The sequence below is a fragment of the Seriola aureovittata genome, chromosome 1 (genome assembly GCF_021018895.1).
Source record: "Seriola aureovittata isolate HTS-2021-v1 ecotype China chromosome 1, ASM2101889v1, whole genome shotgun sequence".
Taxonomy (NCBI): Eukaryota; Metazoa; Chordata; class Actinopteri; order Carangiformes; family Carangidae; genus Seriola; species Seriola aureovittata.
The window spans coordinates 29714568-29738843 of record NC_079364.1 but is presented as its reverse complement, the minus strand read 5'-3'; the positions used below and the strand labels follow the sequence as shown (position 1 = coordinate 29738843).

Sequence of the window (24276 nt, the reverse complement as noted above, 5' to 3'; positions counted from 1 at the left end):
TGATATTCCATCCTCGCCATTTTGCAATGTGGGGAGAGAGAGGCCACTTTTTATGGCTAACGAATAAAACAAAGTAGTTTTATGTGCTGAGGACAAAGAGCGCTGAGCCTTTCTGTGTCAGTGAGTATATTTTCACTAAATTACAGTCACGCGTTTCTCCGTCACTCATTGACCAAAAAGATAATTAAAATGCCCTTGTATAGCTGTTCAAGTGAGTGAATGCTAGCACTGTGTGGGACTCGTGTGTCTGTGTTCGTGTGTGTGTGTGTGTGTCTTTGAATAGCACACAGCAAGCTGGGAAGCTAACTGCGAAGCTAACCGTGTGTGTCCTGCTTCCTTTTAAATTAAATCCTCTTAAATTTCGTTTTTTCTTCGTATCAAAGTCTCTTAAAGTGTCGTAGCATGTTAGCTAACATTAGCTGGTGGTTGTTCGATGTTTCAGTGTGAGTTTAGGGTGGTGGAGTGTGTTCAGCTTCATTCTGCAGAGGAATGAAAATATTTTTAGATCCTGACATAACAGGTGCTCTGAGACTGGTTCAAGCACATAATGGTGTCTACAGAGAGACTACACTAACTGCACTGTAGGCACTTTATTACAGAGGGCCTAACTTTTACATTTTCAAGTGACAAACTTTAAGTTATTTTACAGTGCGTTGTTTATTTGGCTGATTTAAATTGTTTTTGTGACACATCTCTCAAAGATGTCCATTTTTGTCAACCAGATCACTCTTCTTTGCCACTGTTTATAAGTTTCTGGATAATAGCCAGTAATTACAGCATGTGGTAACCTCTCTCCCAATGTGTATCCTACTGTTTTGATGTAGTCACACAGAAGCAGAAGTGGGAGAAAGGGGAAGATGAATTGTGGTCTGAAAGTGACAAAGAGGAAAGTGTTGGATTTGCACAGATGAAAGGATTTCAGCCACATGAGCTGTGACCATTTCCCTCAAGCTGTTTGTAAACAGATGCACATGGTGCACGTGTAACTAGCAGTGAGAGGGCTTATCATGAGTTAAGCTATATCACTTAACACACTGGTTGTTTTTTCTACTTCCCTTTTCTTCTTAACAGCCAATCCCCTCACTAGACCCTGGGTAAATAGCATAGATAAATAACAAAGTACGAGATACGATCAATAACTCTTTTTCTTCAATAGATAGAGTAGTTTTGCTTTCTCTAGGAGCCCATAAAGAAATGTTAATAAAACTGTAACTGAAACTGTGAATAAGACTGTGTTTAGATTAAAATTAGTTGCTTATTGACAACAACTTCATTCTAAAATGCAGAAATGGTTAGAATTCATTGGTGAACACATACATGTCCTGTGATGTCCATACAACTTACTGTGTGATGAATTTTGTGTTAAGGGTTTTGCTGTTGGGAGATCTGTTGTGAAAAGCAGTTGTAAAATACTTAAAGTCAACACAAATCCTTGAATCACAAAGTAGTCTGTTATCTAACAATACCTATCATTATATCTAATATTGACAGAACTGTACGTATTATTCAATTGATTGATAAGTGAACAAAAATAAACAAGTGTTTTGATGATAACTGTTTGTCATTTATAAAGCAAAAATGCCAAACATCTACAAATTCTAGCTTCTTAAGTACCAAAATTGGCTGCACTTATCTGTTGTTATATTGTTTTAAATTGAGTAACATTGAGTTTTGAACTTGACAAATAAGCAATTTGAAGACGTCATTATAATCACTGGCAAACCATGATGACCATTTTTCATTCACTAAAGTAACTCTAGACAAATAATTTATGTTGATAATAATAATTTGAGAGAATCATACTCTAAAATAACGATGGCTGTTCTGCCTCTGAAAATGTCAGCTTACTAATGGGTAGGTAGCTGTCAGCTAGGATATAGAGGATTTTATCTCAAACATGCCATGCTTTTCTATAAGAACATGCTATCCCACCTAAAAATGAATTCAAATTGTTTGAGTATTATTAGTTGATAAAATTCTGGAGGAACATATAGATATTTTAAAATACCTGTCCATAATTAGTTTTAAGGGGTCACATCTGTTGAAATCTAGTGCACTATAAAGCATCAACCAGATTACAAACTTATTTCTTTGTTCTCTGCTGTCTGCCAGGTCATGGAGGAGATCAGCAATGTCGCTGTACTCATCACACACTCCTCCACTGCCTCCTCGTCCTCATCTACTCCATCAGCGCTGCAGTCCCTCTCTCAAACCCAAACCCAGCAGGACGTAAAGAAGGACACCTTCCAGAGTTTTCAGCAGAAACAAGCTCCCGATTCTCTCATACAGGTGATTGAGAAGCTCAGCAAAATTGTGGAGAAGCGTCCCCAGCGCCGCTGCAACTTGGGGGGACAGAAAAGAGCATTCCAACAGGCCTCCTCTGCACGGGGAGGAGGAGGAGGAGGTGAGGACGGGGCGAGGGGGAGCAGAGGAGGCTCTCCCAATAAGAAACTGAAGAGGAACTGTAAGGAGGAGGACAGCACAGAGGAGGTGAGATTAGATGGCAGCACAGTTGATGGTGCTGTTTCTCCACCTGTTTCAGGTGACAGTAACAACAACAGCATCGCCTCCACGGTAACAGAGGTAGCTGGTAACCCAAACAGCAGCAACAACAAGCGGACAGTAACATGCTATCAGTGCAGCCTGTGCCCTTATCTCTCCCAGACACTGCCCTTGCTCAAAGAGCACCTGAAGCAACACAATGAGCAGCTCAGTGACCTCATCCTCATGTGCTCCGAGTGTCGCTTTACCTCCAGAGACCACAGGCAGCTGGAGGCTCACGTCAAGCTGCACTTTGACAACGGAGGCAACCTGAAGAGGAATTCCACTCCGTTGGATACCTGCAGTGAGGTGAAGGAAGAGGGTTTAAGAAAGCATAAAGGGGACTGGACTGGGGGCGGTGGCAGTATAGGGACAGAGGTGGTTAAAAGCTCAGTGGACAGTACCAAAGCGCTACCACAGAAGAAGAAATGGTATAGCCATGAGGAGTATGGATTGTATCGCTGCCTGATCTGCAGCTACGTGTGCAGCCAGCAGCGAATGCTTAAGACCCATGCCTGGAAGCACGCTGGCCTGGTCGACTGCTCTTACCCCATCTTTGAGGATGAAGACGGGGCTCCAACGACGAGAGACTCCCAGGCTGCAGCTAACACTGCCGCAACCAGCGAGGAAGTAGTTGTTCTTTCCCCAGCTCTTCAAGATAAAAGCCTGCAAAAGCTCCCCACTGCCTTCAAACTCCAGCTCTGTGTGCCATTGGCTGTTGACAATAAACAGGATGTGTTAAATCATCCGGTCTCCGATCTTACTGAAAGTCCAAAAACAGCAGCGGAAGAGGAGGAGAGTGTGTATCCTATCAAAGAGGAGCCCATGGTGGAGGTGCAGGTGACGACGGAGGCAGAGACAGAGGTTGAGATAGATAGTCACCATGATAGTACCTCTATCACGGACAGCTTACTGTCATCGGCACAGAAAATCATCAACAGCAGTCCCAACAGTGCTGGCCATATCAATGTGATTGTAGAACGCCTTCCCTCAGCTGAGGACTCAGTCATGGCCGCTAACCCACTACTTCTTAGCCCACACGTGGACAGGGACAAGAACTTACTGGATGCAGAGGAAGTAGAGCGGGACCTCGTGGGTGCTGTGAAGGATGAGGTGGTCCTCGACTGCAGTGCAGGTGCTGCTGACAGCCAGCCATTAGGAGCTGATCTTAAGTCTTCTGTTGCTAAAAGTAGCAATGCTCCAAGGGATGAAAACATTCCCCCAGCTGGTCGAAAGCGGACACATTCTGAGTCCCTCCGCCTGCACTCACTGGCTGCTGAGGCCCTGGTAACTATGCCTATGAGGACCCCTGAACTCCCCACCTCCAGCACCAAGGTAAGCCTCAAGACTATAGCAGCCCAGGCACCGTGCCAGAACATGGGCCAGAAACTGGTAGAGGTGACTACAGCTGGACAGAAGGCTTCTGACATGGAGACAACAGCAGCTCTATTGGACTTGGAGCTTGATAGTGAGGACAGAGAGGAAGAGTTGGGGTCCCTGAGCCTTGGGGAGGTAGACGAGGAAGGTCCTGCCACTAAAGCAGGCATCAGCCTGTCACTGCTCACCGTCATCGAAAGACTTCGAGAGCGCTCAGACCAGAACACCTCTGATGAGGATATCTTAAAAGAGCTTCAGGACAATGCACAGTTCCATAACGGAGCCATGGCCGGTGTGGTTACAGGGAACGGAGCCGGGAGCTACATGTGTACCATCCCGGGAATGGACGGGTTGGTTGCATCTCCTGATGGTGGTCTGGTGGACTACATTCCCGGCAGTGACAGGCCATACCGATGCCGCCTATGTCGCTACAGCAGCGGCAATAAGGGCTACATTAAGCAGCACCTACGGGTGCACAGGCAGAGGCAGCCGTATCAGTGTCCCATCTGTGAGCACATCGCCTCAGACAGTAAGGACCTGGAGAGCCACATGATCCACCATTGCAAGACCAGGACGTACCAGTGCAAGCAGTGCCCAGATGCCTTCCACTATAAGGTGAGGAAATGTCAACATTCACAGTGTAGAATTGCAATACTGTTATTTTATATGTAATCCAGTAATTAGACTGCTTACATACTAAATTTATAATGTTAAGAAATTTGGAATCTGTTGAGGTAGCTCTAGTGTTAGAGTCTGAACTGGGGTTCTTGTCATGGTAGAATGGGCGGATGTGCGGGCCATGCTGATTTGTATACTGTAAAGGAACAATTTCTATGTACTTCAGAGTAAATATAACACTAGCAGTGCACCTCTTTGCTTCCTCAGGTTCACTTGTGCCACTGGGTAACAGTTTCCGTGAGGGCGGGGTGATATGACATGGGTGATATATGATTTCAAATCAATATATTTTAAACTTTTACCTCAATTTCAATTAATGAACTATTAGTTTGGCGCTAATCAATCTGTCTTTCTTTGAGCCATAAACATATTTGGCAATGTGAATGTGTTCCAAGTTATTAAACAAACTGCTGGTGTTAGCTCTGGTAGCTATCCATGTGTCACTCACCACTGTCTGACTGATGAGACCCAATCAGGAGGCGATCAGTTTCTGTCCGTCCAGATGAAAACACAACCCCCTGAATTTTCAAACTATGTCCTCATTATTTCTATAAAAACACATTACAAGATCTAAGATTTGTTTGGGTTAAAAATAAGGGAATATGGTGATATATATATACCTTGGCACAACTTTTCAGCTGTTTATACTGTGGTTTCTATCCTTGTAATAACTTTGATTATATTATGATTATTGTTGGCCATGATGCAAATCAATTAGCAGGATTTTTCTAAATGGAAGTATTTTATTTTTCACCAATGTAATGAATTAACTTGATTTCTTGGGTGTTTAATTCAGTGGATGAGACAAAAAAATGCATTCACGTTTTTTTTTGTTTTTTTTTTAAATAAATTTTTTCTGGTCTCCAAATAGATTAAATTAAACAAGATTAAATAATTTTGTTTTGTCACAATTGATATCGCAGTACAAAATGATATACAGTCCAAACCGTAAGTTACACATTTTTCATTTGTCGGGCTCTGTGCCTCAGTTCATTCAATTTGAAATAAGAAATGGAATACTACATTGAAATCTTAGCTTTAATTTGAGTAGGTTTACATCAATATAGAAAGACCTGCGTGGGAAATACAGTATAACCGTTTTAACATACAGTTCCCATAGTTTACAAATGAAGTCAAACAAAAACATTAATGTTTTGTGGAAAATGCTTTGCAGTTTGCAGTGACCCACAGACCTCAGCGGGCACTTTATATCTTCCCTGGTGATGCTCTCCCAGGTCTTCAGTGCAGCCTCTCTCAGCTCTTCCTTGTTCTGGTCTCTCTACCTTTGGTCTGGTCTTCAGCAGGTGGAGTTCAGCTCAGTTGAACTGAGATCAGGTGACTGACTCGTCCAGCTGAGGATATTCCACCTCTTCACGCTAAAAAGCTCCTTGGTTGCTTTGGTCATATGTTTAGGATCGTTGACCCGCTGGATGATGAAATGTTGTTCAGAGAGTTTTGATGCATCTGGCTAAACTGTGCAAACAGAAAGGACCTGTATATCTCTGCATTCACCCTGTTGCTTAACAGCCTTAACAGAACAACCACCATGATTTGACAGATGAGGTGGTGGCTGTGGGTCACAAACTCTTTTTTTTTTTTTTTTCTCACTCTCTTTTTCCCATCATTTTTATTAGTCAGCGATTAGTCAATGCATCTTTTATTTGTTAATGTTATTTTCGAAATAAAATGCGAGAAATTCCAGCTTCTTAAATGTGAGGATGATTTGATGCTTTTCTTTTTCATTATATGCCAGTAAACTGAATATTGATTTTTGGACTTTTTGGTACTTGGACTTTGGAATAATAGAATACTTGTGAATATGTTAAATTTGCTTCTGGGGAATGATTATGCACATTTATAACTTGTGACATTTTGTGGACAACGATTAAATGAGAACACAATCGGCAGGTTGATAAATAACAGAAATAATGGAGGCCACAGTTTTTGATTGGATGACAGAAAGATTTCAGTGTAGATATAGTATATGTAGAATATTTTGAAGACACTTTTTTTCCACAAATATCCGTGTAGAACACATACACACAGTATATTGGAAAATTCTTTGTTGCATTTGTTTTTGTGATATGCAGACAGTGCTGTGTACAGGGATATGGAAATCCAGAAACTTTCCCCCTCCGTCCTGTCATCAGTTTTTCTTTCTCAGCAATTCCAAGCATTAAAGAAGACGAGTTAAAGCTTAAATTAACTGTATGAATTGCCTTTGTGAAGTGATAGACCTTGTCGGTAAGAGATGAAAGTTGGAAGAGCCTGGTGCAGTTCAGCAGTGGAAGTTTGTCTCGGTTTGATGATACAGGCAGAGGAGTGAAATATTGATTCCACTGCTATCGTGGGACTCCAGTGCTGAGATTAAGTTCATCATATTATTCAGCAGATTTGGGAGTTAGGTTAAAAGAGTTTGTAAGTATGAATGGTGGAGGCTGGCCCACTGCTATGACAAATGCACCAGAGGTGGCATTAGTGAGTGAGGGGTCTATTAAACTTGCACAGTGCATCACTGAAGATCACTACGAGCTGTTTTGAATGTCAACTACATATATTTTCATTTCTTTGTGTAGAAATCTTATTGTGTGTGTGTGTTTGTGTTTTCTTTACCTAGAGTCAGTTAAGAAATCATGAAAGAGAGCATCATAGCTTCAGCAGTGACACGGCAGACCTCACACCCGTCACTGAAACTGTGGCCACAGTGGAGGAAGGTGAGCGGGTAACAGAGGAAGGTAAGACATGTTTTTATGGCCTCGTTATGTATCAAAATAGGAGGTTTAAATGAGCAGCCGACACTCTCCTCCCTCTGTGTCACAGTTCTCCTGTTATCATATTGTGATGTGATTTTTGTCAGTGTGGTTTTCAGAAAGTTGTAAAGCTGTTTCAATTGTCCTCTGTTAAAGAATGTGGTGTTCAGAAGATGTATAAGTGTGACGTGTGCGACTACACCAGCTCTACATATGTTGGAGTGAGGAACCACCGGCGGATTCATAACTCCGACAAGCCTTATCGGTGAGTTGTTTTGAAAACTTGTTAAAATGCACTACTACTATCACCTGAATGCAAGCACTCATACCAGTCACTAACCAATCCAGACATACTAGGTGGCCACACCTGCACAGGTACCTGCAGTAACAACGAGCCATGAGCAACTGGTGTAGGGTTTTGGTTCATTAGCATTTTGAATTTGTTGTAATAACAAAAGCTTAAAGTTTATAGGAAATGTTAATATCTATATGTAGAATACATGTGATGTGCTGTGCACAGCAGGTGATGTTACTGAAATCATCGTATTAGTACAAAGAGTCACCAAGGTTTTTTCATGAAGTCCAGGTGCCACAACAGTGTTGCTATGTCTCAAATCAGATACTCATGTGTAGCACACTGTGTACACAATATACTCACTGGCATAGTGCGTGAATTTAAACAGAGTAGTGTTGTCCCAAAGCAAACACTGTTGTTGTGCACTCACTGAAAATGACAAAAGGTGACCAGGATTGTCGCCCACCTGCTGGCTGCTTTGCTCACTTTACCTGAAAATGAACATTCTCCTTTCCTGTCTACCGCCTTTGTCATACGACATGGAAATTTAGCCGCCATCGGCACAGGAGAGGTGTCCTCCTTCTTCAGTCGCCATTTTCACAAGTTTAAGAATACATTCATGGTCCCTCCCCTTCTTTTACGTAGCCAAGATGGCAACCGTTGCGGGAGAGAGGTTTCCATTGTTTTACATGTTTTGAGTGCACCATCACATTTATAGTGCACTGCATGTTAACCATACTTATCAATGTGAACACACACAAAACAGGAAGTTGTGAGTAAGCAAATACACAAATGGAGACACAGCATGTGAGTGTTTCAAAACTTTTTACCAGCTAGATAATGACTCCTTAAATGTTTTGTATATTGCCCTTTGCTTATAAAATGGAAAGAGGAGGGATGATGAAGAAAGCAGTAACTTCAGAATTGGAGGAATCTGTGTGTTTTAATAAATTCCAGTCATCTGTGCACAGTTGTGCATGATTAGATTCTGGCTGGATGCAGGAGAATTAAACTGTGTGAATTATTGAGTGACCATGTAAAAAGTACATTGAGTTCACATGCTTCATAAATTATTGAGTAAATTTGTGAAAATGGTCCATGTAATTGTTTTAATCATTGAATGTGCCTTTTGTTTGACTTCAGTTCGTCCTCTTCACTGAGAGGAAAGCACATTTAAAACATGAGAAGTTTTTTTCATTATGAAATGTGTTTCAGTGATAAAAGAGCTGCTCCCGAGCTTCATAGTTGTCACTTGAGACATTTTATATACACCATTAATTCTTATTTCTTTGATTTAACAGTGTCCTTACACTTTGGCTCTATGTACTATAGATATTTGTACTTTATATTCTACTTAGCATGGCGGGGTAAAATTTCTATTACAGCATTTATGGTCACAGTCAAATCCAACATGACAGCAGTTTCAATGGACAGAACATACTGTAGCTTTATCCTTGACATTGATTTTGTTTTCTACAATAAACTCCTTGACATAAAACACAGCAAATTAACAAAGGTGACACCAATGTCTGTATTTTTAGAGACTGATTTCATATCTCTTTTCTGCTGCAAATTGGATATCAAGTTTTTTTCAATCATTTTTTAACAAGGCTTTAGAATATGATATAATTTTTTTTTTCCTGCATATTAGAAGAAAATCTTAAATAGAACATGTGGTTTAAAGGGTTATCAGCATTTAAATGGATAGAATATTCCCCTTCAAGTTCAATACCATTCCTGTGTTTTTGTTCTGTTTTGTGTCAGTCATCAGTGAATATTATATTTTAAGTTTTCACTTTCTGTTTCAGTCAGCGATCTAACCAAATACCATAATTGCCAGATACTGAGCCTAGCCATTTTAGAAAGATCCATTAGATGGCAGTAGAGGCCGAGTAATGCTCAGACCAGCACAGTGCTCTCACTGTATAGACACATTCACACTTTCTCACACTGTCTCTCTCTCCCACACTCTGTGTTGGCACTTGGCCTTTGTGTTAACACGTAGCTGCCGTGAGGTTTGAATCCATATGCGTGTTTGTGTCAGCTTTTTTAACTGTCGCCAGTGCACTACGGTCAAATGTACGTACAGAAATACTCACACACCTAACACGACTTCTGTCTGCTCTGGAAAAGGTCAGGTAGCATTTAATTGCTGTTTCTAACCAGAATGATCAAACTTCCTGTTAGCCAATGGTATGAGAGCAAACATAGGAAATGTTATATGATCCAGATATAAATATTCAAGTACATCCAGTTAGGTGAAAAGAGAACATTCGAACTTCAGCAACAGAGATAATGGCTTTACATGCCTGAATAAAGCAACTGTCATGGCCGAAAGACTGTGACGTGTGCTTCAGCTGAATCTGTAAATGTCACTATTGTGTGTACGTGCTTTTGTTCTAGTCCTTATGTTTTCATGAGGACAGATTGCACTCACCAAGCACTTTATTAGGAACATCTGTATACCTGTTTATTCAAACAATTATCCAATCAGCCAATCATGTTCCAGCAGTGCAGTGTATAAAATCCTGCAGATACAGGTCAGGAGCTTCAGTTAATGTTCACATCAAACATCAGAATGGGGACTGATTGTTGGTGCCAGACAGGCTGGTTTGATTATTTCTGAAACTGCTGATCTAATGGGTTTTCACACTTGAGTCTGTAGTGTTTTTACTCAAAATGTCAGCCAAGATCAGAAACCTGAGGCTGCAGTGGACACAGACTTACCAACACTAGACAGTTGAAGACTGGAAAGACATAGCCTGGTCTGATGAATCTGGATCAGAATTTGGCAACATGAATCCATGGACCCAACTTGTCTTGTGTCAACAGTCCAGGCTGGTGGTGGTGGTGTGATGGTGTGGGGAATGTTGTCTTCAAACTAGAATGTCACAGTCTATCTGAGTATTGTTTCTGACCATGTGCATCGTTTATGATCACAGTTTACCATCCTCTATCGGAGAGGTCCAGCAGGATAGTGCTCCATGTCACAAAGCTAAAGTCGTCCCAAACTGGTTTCATGAACATAACGATGAGTTCAGTGAGCTTCACTGGCCTCCCAGTCTCCAGACCTGAATCCAGTAGAACAGCTTTGGGATGTGGTAGAACAGGAGATTGGCAGCTTGAATGTTCAGCTGACAGATCTCCAGAAATGATGTGAGTCAATCATGTCAGAGGAGTCTCAGAGGAAAGTTTCCAACCTCTTGTGGAATCAATGACATGAAGAATTAAGGCTGCTTTAAGAGCAAATGGAGGAAAGTGCCCAGTGAGTGCATATACTTAAAATGAAATATCGACATGTAAAGATCCACTTTTTTTTTTCTTCACACATGAAGTCTATGATACTTAATATGAGTCTATTTGCATACTGTAATTTAGGCCGATATATTTAATGGAAGTCTATCAGAGCCACAGTGTGGTCTGTAGGAGTTAGGACCAGAGCACATTTTCTTTGCTATGGTCTGTCGTCTTGTCTCTGTACTCCCGAACACTGGATTTGAAATGAAACAAAGACTTTAAGGTTAAAGTGCTGATTTTCAGCTTTAACTGCAGTCCAGAAGGATAATGACAGGGCTGCACTTCTGCACTGTTGTACACTCAGCCTGAATGTAAACAGACTCAAATTAAAGCTGAAAGTCAGCACTTTACCCTCATAATCATTGTTTCATTCCTCATCCACTGTGTTGGAGTACAGAACAAACATGGCAAAAGCTGTGTCAGCGGCCAAGTACTTACAGATTGCGCTTTTATCACAGGTAATAGAACTTTGCCACATGTATACCCTGTCTAGTCTATGACGTATGATAGTGTTTCACCAAAATTGTGCTGCAATGCTCAAACTTCAATGAGCTGTCCCTCTGCTCTGTATCTGCAGGCATGATCACATCATTGTGAACAGATTATCTGATGTGTGCCAGTGCATATCATCATCTGTGAGAAGCATGTAGAAGTGCACAGTCCCCTGCATGCATGCATGCAGTGGGTTATTACTTACAGTGTATACGCTACATTATAATTAGCAGAATTACTGTAAAAGGTCCCAGTAGATGACATTTTATTGCAATGCTGATAGTGAAATATAGGTAGCACAGGATCTGAAGGTAAACGACAGACTGGACTAATGCTAGTATTTAGCTATTCCTTCATCAGCAACGTAATTAGCAAAGCGTGCAGAAGTGCCAATCATGATCATGTTACAAGGACAGAATCTGCATTGGTATTCATTCTTTTCCACCATTGCAATCAAATGGCAAAAACCTTTCCATTTAAAGTGCTCACTGTACAGTACTGTGCTCTGTAGCTGTGTTGTACTGTGGTACTGCCAGGAACCATGCTTTTCTTGAGGATGGGTGAGAGAGCATCACATTTGCATTGGTAAAATGTCTGAAACACTTTTACAGGCTCCTGGTATAAGATTATAATGTTTGTGATTTTGTTGTGAGTTTGTGGCAATCCTGAAGATTTCAGCCCTGGTTGATTGACCCATAGCTACTGGTGGTAACAGCCGATGCTGTTTAATACACCAGGTCACAGAGGTCTGGAGGCAGCAAAACAAAATATTGTTTTGATAAAGAAGTCAGGCAGTAATTGGTCTTTCTCCATCATTCTGTGAGCAACCGTGATGCTGTACACGCTCTGAATCTGAATCTGAGGCTCAGAGAAAGGAGTTTGTTACCTCCCTGAGAAGTTGGTGGGCAGTCTGTCGCCTGCAGCGCTTCGTCAAACAGCCCACTGTGGCCGCTCCTTGTTACTCCCTGCAACATTTCAAACTGATCCTGTTTTGTAGTTTGATGAACAATAGCATTAAGTGCTAAGCATTTTTTTCTGTGTTTCTGTTCCTGTTTCAGACTCTCAGTTGACCAACTAGCTGCCAAACAGTACATCTACCTTTTTTATGTGCTAATTGTCATTCCAATTTCAACATCAGCAAAATCTACTTTCAATCTGTAAAGTTCCCCTCATTTAGCAGATCAGTACTTTATCAATAAGTTTAACTAACTATATTTTTTTAATTGATTCCCAGCTGAGTTATTAGTAATGCTTTTGATTTTCTGATTATGTACTGAGAAGATGTGGCATATTTTAACTTATTTTAACTAAAAACAGTAATTCTAGAGCAATAGTTTGATATTTGTTAAGTTAGATGAGAAGATTGATTAATCTTTTATTTACAATAAATATGAAGCTACAGCCAGTTAGCTTACCTTACAGAAACCGCCAACCTGGCCTAGTCCTTAAATAAGAAAATCTGCTTACCGTGTTTAAATCTCACTGATTAACAAAATGTTAATCATTATCTTGTTTATTTGATCTGTACAAAAACCAAAAAGTAAAAACAACAATTTGCTGTTTTACGGGGAATATGTACTGGTCTGATTCTAGGCTGGGAGCAGTAACTTCCTGCTCATGACTTCACTTCACAGAAACAAAAATATTCACCAAAACTTTTTTTTTTAATTCCTCTTGTAATGCAATCTGCTTCTCCACTGCACATGAGTATGCACATATCGCTCAACACAGTAACAGCCAAATACGCTGCTTCTGTGCCTTGCTGTTGATACTCTCCAAATCTCTTGCTTGAGTTTCCTTCAGGCAAGCCCACTTTATTTTCCAACTACCACACCTCAGGCACATAAAAGTACGTGTTATAATATCAATTTGTTCTCTCCTGGTCCACAGGACAATCAGAGTCAGAGTTGTGTCAGTCCTCATATTGTTGTTGTTGTTGTTGTTGTTGTTGTTGTTATTGTTGTTGTAGAAGCAATAAAACATTCAGCACAAGGAGGCTGATCAACATGCATAAAAATTGAATTCATGAAAAGGTAATAAAACTAAAACATTTGTGTTTTCTATTTTAAAAAGTAATGCATAATTATATTTCGTTTAAAAAAATGAATATGAACAATTACACTTTTCTTTTTTTTTCTTCTTGTCGTCAGTTGGTCAGATCTGTCTTTTTAATATTCTAGCCCCAGTAAGCATCACATTATAAGGGTGCAATTCTTTGTTTTGCTTTTTATTTTATTTAAATGCTGTGCAAATGGCCGTGAGTTGAGTGTAGCCTCTGTTTACAGACCTTGTATTTGCCTCTAAGCAACTAAGAATCCAGTTTCATCTTCCAACCCCAGCAAAGTGCAACAAAGTAGAAAACATTACGATTTATTCTTATTCTTAAAGCAGCCGTTTCCTCTCTGTTGTGTTGTAAATCCCTTATCTCCCTCCAGGCTACAAGTGCAAAGAAGCTTCATGATGGCCTCAAAAGGCAGCTTGTTAAAATAGCTGCTGCTCTAACTCCATGTTCTCTCATCTCTTGTCTCTGCTTTTTTCCATTTTCCAGGTGTTGTAGCTGTGATTTTGCCACCACCAACATGAACAGTTTAAAGAGCCACATGAGGAGGCACCCTCAGGAGCACCAAGCTGTGCAGCTGCTGGAGCAGTACAGGTGAGAAACATCAAACACACACTCACTACAGAGAGAGATGATAAGAATGACCAGTGACCCTCTGAGGTGAGAATGAAGAGCTGCTGGGGTTATCTGAGTCCATTTGAGTCTGACTCTACAGTGGCACGAAAAAGTTTGTGAGCGCTTTGGAATCACCTGGTTTTTCTGCCTTAATGTGTCATAAAATATCAGCTGATGTTCATATAAGTCAAAAGTCCAGAAAAATACAATGTGCTGAAGCTAATAACATGCAAACAATTTTCAATCAATAATTTTCCGTGTCTTTATTGGAAACAGCCATTAAACATTCGCAGTGCTGGGGCCGGTTTCACAGTTATTTCAGACTGCTCTGCAGCGTTAGACCAGTCTTAATCTTGCTCATATGTTTGTCTAATACAAGTCAGACCGTTTGACAAAAGTAAAGACTGACTCATTTTAAGCCAAAACATTAGACACCTTACCCCTAACTCAGGACTAAGACCAATGTTACCATGTTACCAACAATCAATGACACCTACGCTAACCAGTAGCACAACAACAACAACAACAAAAAAAAACAGTAGACACACATTTTCTGCTGGGATAGACTGAGCTGAGTGGTTGGATGCGGCTCCTCGGTTTGCCCTTTTTTTTTTCTTCTTTTTTTTTTTTGAAAAAAAGTCTTAATGGATGAATTTAGACATCTATCTGAAGTCTGACAATTTGTTCTATCTAAGCCACAGTCAAAGTCTATCTTTGTGAAACCGGCCCCTGGTGGAAAAAGTAAGCGAACCTTGGATTTAATAACTGGTCGAACCTCCTTTGCAGCATTAGCCTCAAACGAGCTCTTCCACAAAGCTGGTGATCAGACATGCACAATGTTCTGACATATTCTCAAGGATGTCTGGTGTGAGCGGCTCTCTTCAGGTCATTTCACAGCGTCTCCACTGGGTTCAGTTCTGGGCTCTGACTGGGCCACTCTGGATTTTCTTTGTTTGAAGTCATTCTGTAGTAGGTGTTCGGAGAACTGGGCTCCCACTTCTATGGCTAGTAGACACAGAACTAAATTACTTCATTTACAGACAATTTGTCTCTGTGCGTATTGATGAACTAACAGTTCTTGATCATACATCTTCAGAGAACTCTCTTTTTGAAAGGCATGGTTCATATCAGCAAATGCTTCTTTTGAATCAGATTTTCTAAAAGTCAAAACAGCTCTAACTCACAGCTCTCCAATCTTGTCTTTCATTGGTCGGACTCCAGGTTTACCACCACCTGACTCCAATTAGGTTTTGTTGATGCCATTAGCCTGGGGCTTTTTTTTTTTTTTTTTTTTTAAACTTTTCCAACCTACACTGTGAATGTTTGATTGGTGTTTTCAATGTGGACAAGAACAGTACAATGATTTGTGTGTTAGTAGTTAAAATAGAGATGATGATTGGATCCCATTTTAAGACAAATTTGTATATGAATTCAGATAACTCCAAAGGGGTCACTCACTCTTTCTTGCCACTGTATTAGTGACCTGATGTGTGCGCTATCGTGGTCCCAGCGGGCTGGAGACTTGAGAAATGGGCGTCTGATTGCAATGTTAGTGGTTGGTGGGTGGAGAAAGTGAATGAGAGTGAACACTCAGTCCTTCGTAAAATGTTAAATATCCTCAGCCCTGAGCATGGCACTGATTGCTGATTGCCACTTCACAGAATACCTGTGCTGTGTGTAGGGATGGGTATCATTAAGATTTTAACGGTACTACTACTCTTACTGATACTGAGAGATTTCTCTACTTCTGTGAGAATAGCGAAAATATACATACATAGAAGGATATTTGACGGAGTTGGTGAAATAAATGTGCAAGATAACGTTTATCTGGCGGAGAGAAACAAAAACGATACCGGAACGGAACCGCTTATTCATATAGCGGTCATGAATAATGTAGCCCCGGGGCCCGTTCAGTACCGGGGCTCGTAACCCATCCCTAGCTGTGTGTCACAGTCAGCAGTACCTGCAATGCTGGGATACACGATTCCATACAGTACAAGTGGGACAGACACATTTTTCAATTAAAGGGGCTCTCACGTTATTTAGTCCTGCACTTTCATGAAGTTGGGGGCTCTTTCTGTATCACACAGATGGATAGATTGACTGGGGTCATTTCGACAAACAGTATTGTGAGTCAGACAGATTTTTAAAAGAATGGTTGAAATCGAAGCAACAGAGGGGTGATACATCCTGGTCTCTTTCACACCTGCAGTCCTGTTCATTTGGTCCAGGCCAAGAAAAAAAGTGATTCATTATCACCTTTTAGTTCAGATTTGGTCTGTGTTGACACTGGCTTTATACATATGGACTACCCATGTGGAGAGAATCATATTCTGATGACTGACGGCCAGTCAGGCTGCACTTTATTGATTATGACCACTATTGGCCCAGAATACAGTTGTCCTGACAAATGCTGATGAGGTAGAAACAGGATGAAGAGGGATTTTGTACTGTAATATTAAGAGATAAGGAGATAGCTTCTGTGTGGATGCTACAGCTCACTCACTTTTTAATGAACTGCTAAAATACCCAAAGTATGACACGTGTATCCGTCGCTGTTGTAACTCCTTTATACTTTCTGATCCCTGCACTCATGTAAAATAAACTTGCTTCCCCGATAGATCACCATCAACACTTGGGTTTATTAGTAGTTTAGGTTTTGAATTCCTGCTAAAATCACATATCGACTGTCACACGGTCCTGTGGTTGATCTTCTTTGCAAACATACCGCACCACCGTTTGAACCTGTTCTCACAAGACCTTGTCCAGTCAGCTGTCATGGCAAATGTGCTTGTTCTTTAGCTTAAATGATATTTGCTGCTTCAAGCATTTGGGTCGTTGATAAAGAAATGACCCATAATTCTTCTAATTTTGACAAATGACTTCACCAGCGAGCTGTAAATCCTATTTCTGCCCTGCACTCTTTGTCTCTGTCTCTCAAGCTTAGTATCCCCTGTGGAGTGTTGAGTCAGGATGATTCCTCTTGATAGAAAGTAGAAGAAGGATTAGTAGAACCTCAGTACGCATATTAAATCAACTAGGATTTGATCCGCTCTCATTCCTATGCTCATCACCCCTCCTTTTTTATTTCAATTTTATTTTCATCTCTCTTCCAGGTGCTCTCTGTGCGGCTACGTGTGCAGTCATCCTCCGTCGCTCAAATCCCACATGTGGAAGCACGCAGGAGACCAGAACTACAACTACGAGCAAGTTAACAAAGCAATTAACGAGGCCATCTCCCAGAGCAACCGGTAAACACATAAACTCAAGTACAGTGGTATCTGCACTTGGAGTTTCTGTATTTGTACATATCCACTGTATATCCACTCGTAGTGTGGCCACATTCATTCTGATTGAAATACCTTTATACAATGAAAAAAAAAAAGAACGTATGTGAAGACCGACCTTTTAAACAAAGCAATGTGAAGGAAACAACACGTACGAGATACAAACCAGTGTCGCCTATAGGTGTAAAAATGTGTTTCTAGAAAACCACCACATTAGGAAGCTGCAGCTCTGCTCTTCAATTGCAATAGCAAAACATCCACTTAAAGAAATGTATAGATTGTGAGAAAAACTTTGAATAGTGTATGTGACTTTGGGCAAATAACAACAAGGCAGATATGTTAAGCACATACCATGGATGTGGTTAGTTGATTATGATGTCACTGGTTTATTGTTTATTTTTCCTAAAGCCTCTTTCAAAAGTAGCTTTCTATATTTATTGCATTGATACACTGAGGTTTGTGTGAATGTACAAATGTCAGTGTTTCTCTCTATCAACTGCATCTTCTATGTGTTAACTCTGAAGCTAATTTAATACCAGTGATAAAACACTAGCTGGCTATTACACACAAAACGTGAGATTCAGCTAATTGCCAAGATTGAACTTGTACATGTGATTATTCATTATTCATCATTATGTTCCTCAAGTAACTTCATTCATCTATTATACCACAAATGACAAAAAATGAAAACTATTACATGGTCAATTAGAAAATTTTAAATCATGTCATTTCATCTTGTTGTATTCCTCCTGATGATCCTTTCTTCCCCTCAGAGCTCCTCAGAAGTTGTCCGCAGTGCTGGAGTCGGTGGCAGAACGCCCTGCAGTGGCCCAGCCCTCAAAGGAAAAAGTCAAGGGCCCCATGGAGCCAACGCCAACACTGACGACGACAACAACAACTGCAGTTGACCTGGCTGCGGACAGCTCAGCTGTTCTTCCCGCACCCACCACAGACCCTTCACAGTGGCCCGGTGAATCCGCGAGCCCCCAGGGGAAGGACCCCACACAGCTCAACCCTCAGTCCCAGAGCCAGCCGCGCACATGCCAGGCCCCTGTCCCGGGCACCAGCATGGAATACTGTGTGCTCTTGTTCTGTTGCTGCATCTGTGGCTTCGAGTCCACCAGTAAGGAGCGGCTGATGGAGCACATGAAGGAGCATGAGGGAGACATCATCAGCATCATCCTCAACAAGGAGCAGCAGCAGCAACCAGAAGTACAAGCAAGCCTCCAAACTGCAGAGTGAGACCTCCCCTCCCCTCCCTCTCTATATCTTAACACTGACCCTGTGCTCTTACAGCGATCTGCTGCCCACAGAAGTATTTCATAATGTTTCTTTACCTCAAAGTGGTTCTGGTGGAAATCAAGTTGTGACCGTTTGACATCTACTTTACAATAGTAGCTAACTCTCCTGTCATTTGTCAGCACGCTCCGTGGTTAGGTCGGCCATGGTGTCGGAGAGTTACAACTGTAAGGCTGCGACAACTGCTGTCCGATGCAGACACCTTGAACAGGTGTCAAGAAAAATGATGAAATGATTTTCTGAGTGGCATATCCTTTGAAAGGAATGTTTAAAAAAAAAAAAAAAAAAACATAAAACAATGTTATAAGCTGTTTAATATTTGTATCAAATAATTTGACATTGGAGACACAAAGTGTGTCTGTAGGGAAGCAGTGTTGACTTCAAGGGAAAAGCCCGAGCTCAAACCCAAGTTAGATTTTTCACTCTACAGGGACAAGTTCATACCTCACAAAACCACACAATCCCTCAGTAGAAAAAATATTCACACATTTTCCAGTCTAATTCATATATTGACTATAAGGCAGCTCTTTTATTGCTACTGTAATATTTAACGTATTTAATTCGACACCGTTGAGGCTCTAGCCTTGTTAAGGAGGTACATGTGCAAACTCACCAATGCCTCGAGGCATGTATCATAGCTTGAATATGATTTAATATTTATCAAGGTTTTATGCATGTTAGTCTCCGTTATGCCAGTTAAGAGAGGCAAATGTTTATCGTTATTTGCATCTTTTTTTGTTTTTGTTTGTATGAGTGACTGTAATTTTTACTTGTTGGATTATAAAGTAGCGGGAGAAAGTGATAGTTCTCGGAGGAGGTGTGGAAGTCGATTAGAGAAAGCAGAACTCGGTCTTTGATGAGTGGTCTTCTGGAGACAGAGGTCTTTGGTTTTGGCTGACAAAAGGAATGATTAAAAGGGAAGTTAGCGTAGGTAGGGCTGTTGTTGTTTTAATTGTAAGGTGCCTGGATATTTGAGAGCAGGAATATGTTGTATTGAATCAGACACACCTGTTTTCACATGTGATTGTGGTGCTAGGCACACTTTGATAGTTGTCATTGAAGGTATAGTCTTTTTTTTTTATAGCCCATGGAATTTATGTTGTATATAATAACATTTTTATAATTATTATTACTTTTTTTTTTTTTTTTTGTCAGCATTTTTAAAATACAAACTTTCTAGTGTCAAACACAACTTGAAATGACTGCTGTCCCAGCTGAAATACATGCCTGAAATAAGAAGACGTGGATGTTAAAATAAAAGTTTGGAAGGTGACATGTTTTTGAGGTTTCTTGGCAGAGTCCAGGAGTGTAATATAATAACTGCAGCGCTGATATAAAAACATTCACCCTGGCTCAGTGTAACAACGATAAAACAGACAAGTCGATCAATGAAGGCTTCATGTTAACTGTGATTGATTGTCTCATTTTCATACACAATGAATGGCAACAAATGGCTTTTTCTCAAAGGAAAACATTTGAACTTGTCGCCCAGAAGCTTTTTACGACAACTAAAATATGTCTGGCACTTTAATGTTAAATCACGTTAAACTAACTGTGCCATTCGTTCAGGACACAAATGAGAGAAATGGCCGAGGCTTTCATGTTGAAGACCACAGAGCCTTATACAGGAGAACGTTTGTGTTTCTGCTACATGAACCCATCAGGATCACATCAAAACATCCAAAATTAACAGAAAATTAAATCAGATTGAAGATAAGGTTTATTCTTTTAAACCCCAGTCTCAGGTTTCAACCCTTCAGACGTCACTATGTTACGTTAATTCATCAGTATGCCATCCCTCCCTTACAACCACACAGACAGAAACAGGAAATTAAGATAAAATGGAATATCCATAATTCATGCCCCCCCGCCTTACATAACAACTCGCAATTGTGTCTGCGCGTGTGTGTGTGTGTGTGTGTGTGTGTGTGTGTGTGTGTGTGTGTGTGTGTGTGTGTGTGTGTGTGTGTGTGTGTGTGTGTTTGTGTGTGTGTGTGTGTCCCTTTGTGTGTGTCTCTGCACGTGTGTGTGTGTGTGTGTGTGTGTGTGTGTGTCTCTGCACGTGTGTGTGTGTCTGTGTGTGTGTCTGCACGTGTGTACGTGTGTGTGTTGCGTAGTGAGTAAAACTAAATTAAATCTCTATCTCAAAGACCTGCTACCTGGGCTGGAATTCTCATTATCATAGCAGATAATTATTGTCTGGCTTTTAATTTACAATTCTACGTGGCAGAATTAAGGAGGATGGTGACATTTCTGAAATAAAAAAAAAAGAAAAAAAGTGGGGCTTCAGTGTCCCTCCCATCGGATTAACATGGCATGCATTTAAATGAGCAGCGAGAATAAAAGCCTGGACCACAGACACACCTCACCCCACGCCTCTCATTTCTATTATATGGGATCTTCCATTAATCTGACAGCTCGTAATTATTCAGTTCCACAAATGAATAAATGAACACTGTGTTAAAGGATAAATTTGGTTTAACCTGGATTTTATTTCCATACTTGTGATGATCATTTCTATGGGCCAGTAACACTGTACTCACCTGGTTAATGTCGGAGTAAGGTTTTCACAAAAAAAAAAAAAAAATGCTGCGCTCTCACTGCCTCAAATGTGCAACATACTAACATTACTGTAAGGCTTTTCCATTAAACACAGTCACAGGCCTTTAAGGTGTCAAATCTAAAATGCTTTGTGTGATTATTTGTGCAGCATGGCTCACTAGCTTCCTTCATGTTGCATTAGCATAGAAAACAGTTATAGCCTCACCTTCAAGCACAGTTACACAAACGTCTTAGGAAGGGAAACCAAAGTGTCCCTTGTAATCATCCGTGAGTTTACAGCCCAACTTCCTGGTTCAACTGACCCTCTCTACTTACCGTAGTTGTGAGTGCACAGTTCGCAACAGTATTTTGGGTGCGCTCATGTTTGGATTTAGGTTTGGTACAAATAAAGTGTTTTTGATAATGTCACTCAGCTGTTAGTTTGATTATAACTTGACTAATTGTGTTTCTTGCTGCTTGTACTATGTTGTGGTAATGAACCCCATGTTCTCAACAATTAGGCCGGTAGTTTTTTTCTTATTTTCAACAAATCCCTTAAGATTTGGTGGGTACAGTGTTATCATAATCAATAGAAATGATCGCTAAATCTACAAAAAATAAAACCCAATTTAGGTACTAAACGCACAGAACTTATGACTGTACAGTAATGTGTTAACTGGGAATAACATAATCGCTTGACACTGTGCAAATAATACATTTTAGTTCAAGTTTCACAGCAAACCAAGCACTGCAGTGTCAGTCAGACCTGGAAGATTTAGTAGTCATGTACCACGGCCTTTTATACTGATTCCAAGAAAGCTCATGACAACAGTTCCAAGTAGTTACCATGGTGGTAAATGGATGTAGGTCAAGTGGGATTTTGTGGGCAGTGTTGTGTCCCATTCGGTGTCAGAGATTGCAAAAGTGTGTCAACACAGCCTGCAGACACTTCAAGCATGAAAGCAAGTGTGTGGTTACCTCTTTCAGACCATCCCTGTTCACTGTAGCTACAATTCCTTATTCAGTTATAATTCACACCACAGCTACAGACACATAAATCTGTGCCATATGAGGTGATTTAAAATAGGAAAAACTGTCTTTTGTTGTAGTTGTGCCTTTATTTGTCGGGAGCTAAAAGTTTGACCTCTCTGCCAAAACTCAGATATCAGTCAGATATCCAAATGTTCTTATTTTAATGGTCAGTCAGTTATATTCAAGTGGGAGCAAAAATCTTGATCACCTCAGTAGGTTTTCCATAGACGCAAATCTACATTTTCTTTTTTATTTAGCAGTTTGTTTGAAGCGAGAAACAACAAACCAAGTATCTGAAAAAGCCCTTTCATATATTACCACTAGCTCTTTTAGCTAGTAATGAGCTCAAACACTTGGTAATGTATTTTTAAGTATGTACATATGTAGATGAAGACTGCAAAACCTAAAACTGACTTTTTTTTTTTTTTAAAGAGAAAATCTATTTTTAATAATAAAAAAAACAAACAATTGAGGTAAAAAAAAAAAAGTTTTAGATTGAATTTTGGTTCTGTTCTTATTTACACCCAGTCTGTTTGAGGGAACTGAAAGTTTTAAGCTAAATGAGCCGAGTATATTTAAACCAAAGGACGTGGAAACGTATAACATGTCTGTCCTGATCAGTGTATTTTCACTCATACTCAATTTTGTAATGGAGTTTCAACATTGAATTGTCTCAGACAGCAGTGTGAGGTTTGCTTTATGTTTATTTATTTCTAGGACATCATAGGCGGTATAATGTCACTACTTTGCCATTGTATTTTTGGTAATAAAGGCTGAGAAAAAAAATGACTTTGTCTTTGGTCGTGTTTGTGAGTATTGAGAATATTTCACCATAAACTGGAGAAAAATCTGAATGTAATATATATTTTTTAATTAACACCCACATATTTTAAAGGTCCCATATTATATAAAGGTAAATGTCCATGTGTCGTTTGATTATAAAGCGAAATGCCAAAAAAAAAAAAAAAAAAAAAACTTGTGTGATTATACAATACTTTTTAGCACCAGATGAGAGAAGTGAAAATGAGTTCAAAGTGTAAAGGGCCTTCAATTTCTTCTCCTCCTTAGCATCAACTATGGGGCCATAATATCAGACTGTGCCTCAAGAAAAAACTCAATGAACTCATTCTATATTGACACAAGGCGGTTCTATGCTCTGTCTCATTGTAAAATGAGAAACATCCGTTGTTCCGCTTTTGAGATCAGTGTAAACTTGTTCTTGCATCTTAAACATTGATGGATTACTGAACAAGCCTATCAGTCACAGGCCGAGGGGTCAGGGCCATTTTATATGTCCGTTCCAAGTGGGCCACTGTTTTATAATGTGTTCATGCCCTATTTCTTTTTCATGCAAACCCAGCTTGTTCTTCACCTGCTACATCCCAGGCTTGGAAGGAGGCTCACTTGTCTTAGAGCTCATACAGACAGATAAGACAGACAGGTAGAGATACAGTGTGTGTTTTTATTAACCCTTACAAGTTGTGGAGGGGTTGGGTTGAATGGTAATGTATGGAAACTCAAACTGCTTCCAGCCTTCCTCTGGGCTCCTCATCAAGTGAACTGATAAAAGGTATGAGATATGTAAAGTGCTCCAGATCTGTGCAGCTCACATGGAATATTGTTAGAAAACTGTCTTATAGCATTCTAGTATGGTATGAGAGTGTAAAACATGTCTTCTATTACTTTACACATGACCACAGGAGTGAGAATAGGTTTTGTCCCATCCTCCATTTTACTGCAACAGTTTTTTAAAGTAGGGTTAGGGGTCCAGAGGCCACCTTATCACACTGTTATGCAAGGATGTTTGCAAGGTTAACATTTGATTAAATCTTTTCAATACACAAGGAAAAGATTTCAAACACAGTTGAATCAGAGCTTTTATAAGCAGTCTTGAAAACTGGTTAGAAATCATACATTAAGTACAAGTATACATCCACTACTGCATTCAGGCAAAAATAAATCTTTATATTCAGGTAGTTTTTTTTTTATTGATTATTTCTTATGAAATACAGT

The 24276-nt window shown here is 40.2% G+C and overlaps 1 protein-coding gene across 1 annotated transcript; it reads left to right on the top strand.

The window, feature by feature from the left end:
- Positions 1 to 23052, top strand: znf507 (zinc finger protein 507). The gene is made up of 7 exons (XM_056377984.1): positions 1 to 120; positions 2113 to 4533; positions 7214 to 7331; positions 7503 to 7611; positions 13979 to 14083; positions 17221 to 17355; positions 18165 to 23052. Exons 2-7 carry the CDS (start codon positions 2116 to 2118, stop codon positions 18631 to 18633), a joined length of 3354 nt encoding a protein of 1117 aa, XP_056233959.1. The 5' UTR covers positions 1 to 120; positions 2113 to 2115; the 3' UTR covers positions 18634 to 23052.
- The last annotated feature ends 1224 nt before the right edge of the window (positions 23053 to 24276 follow it).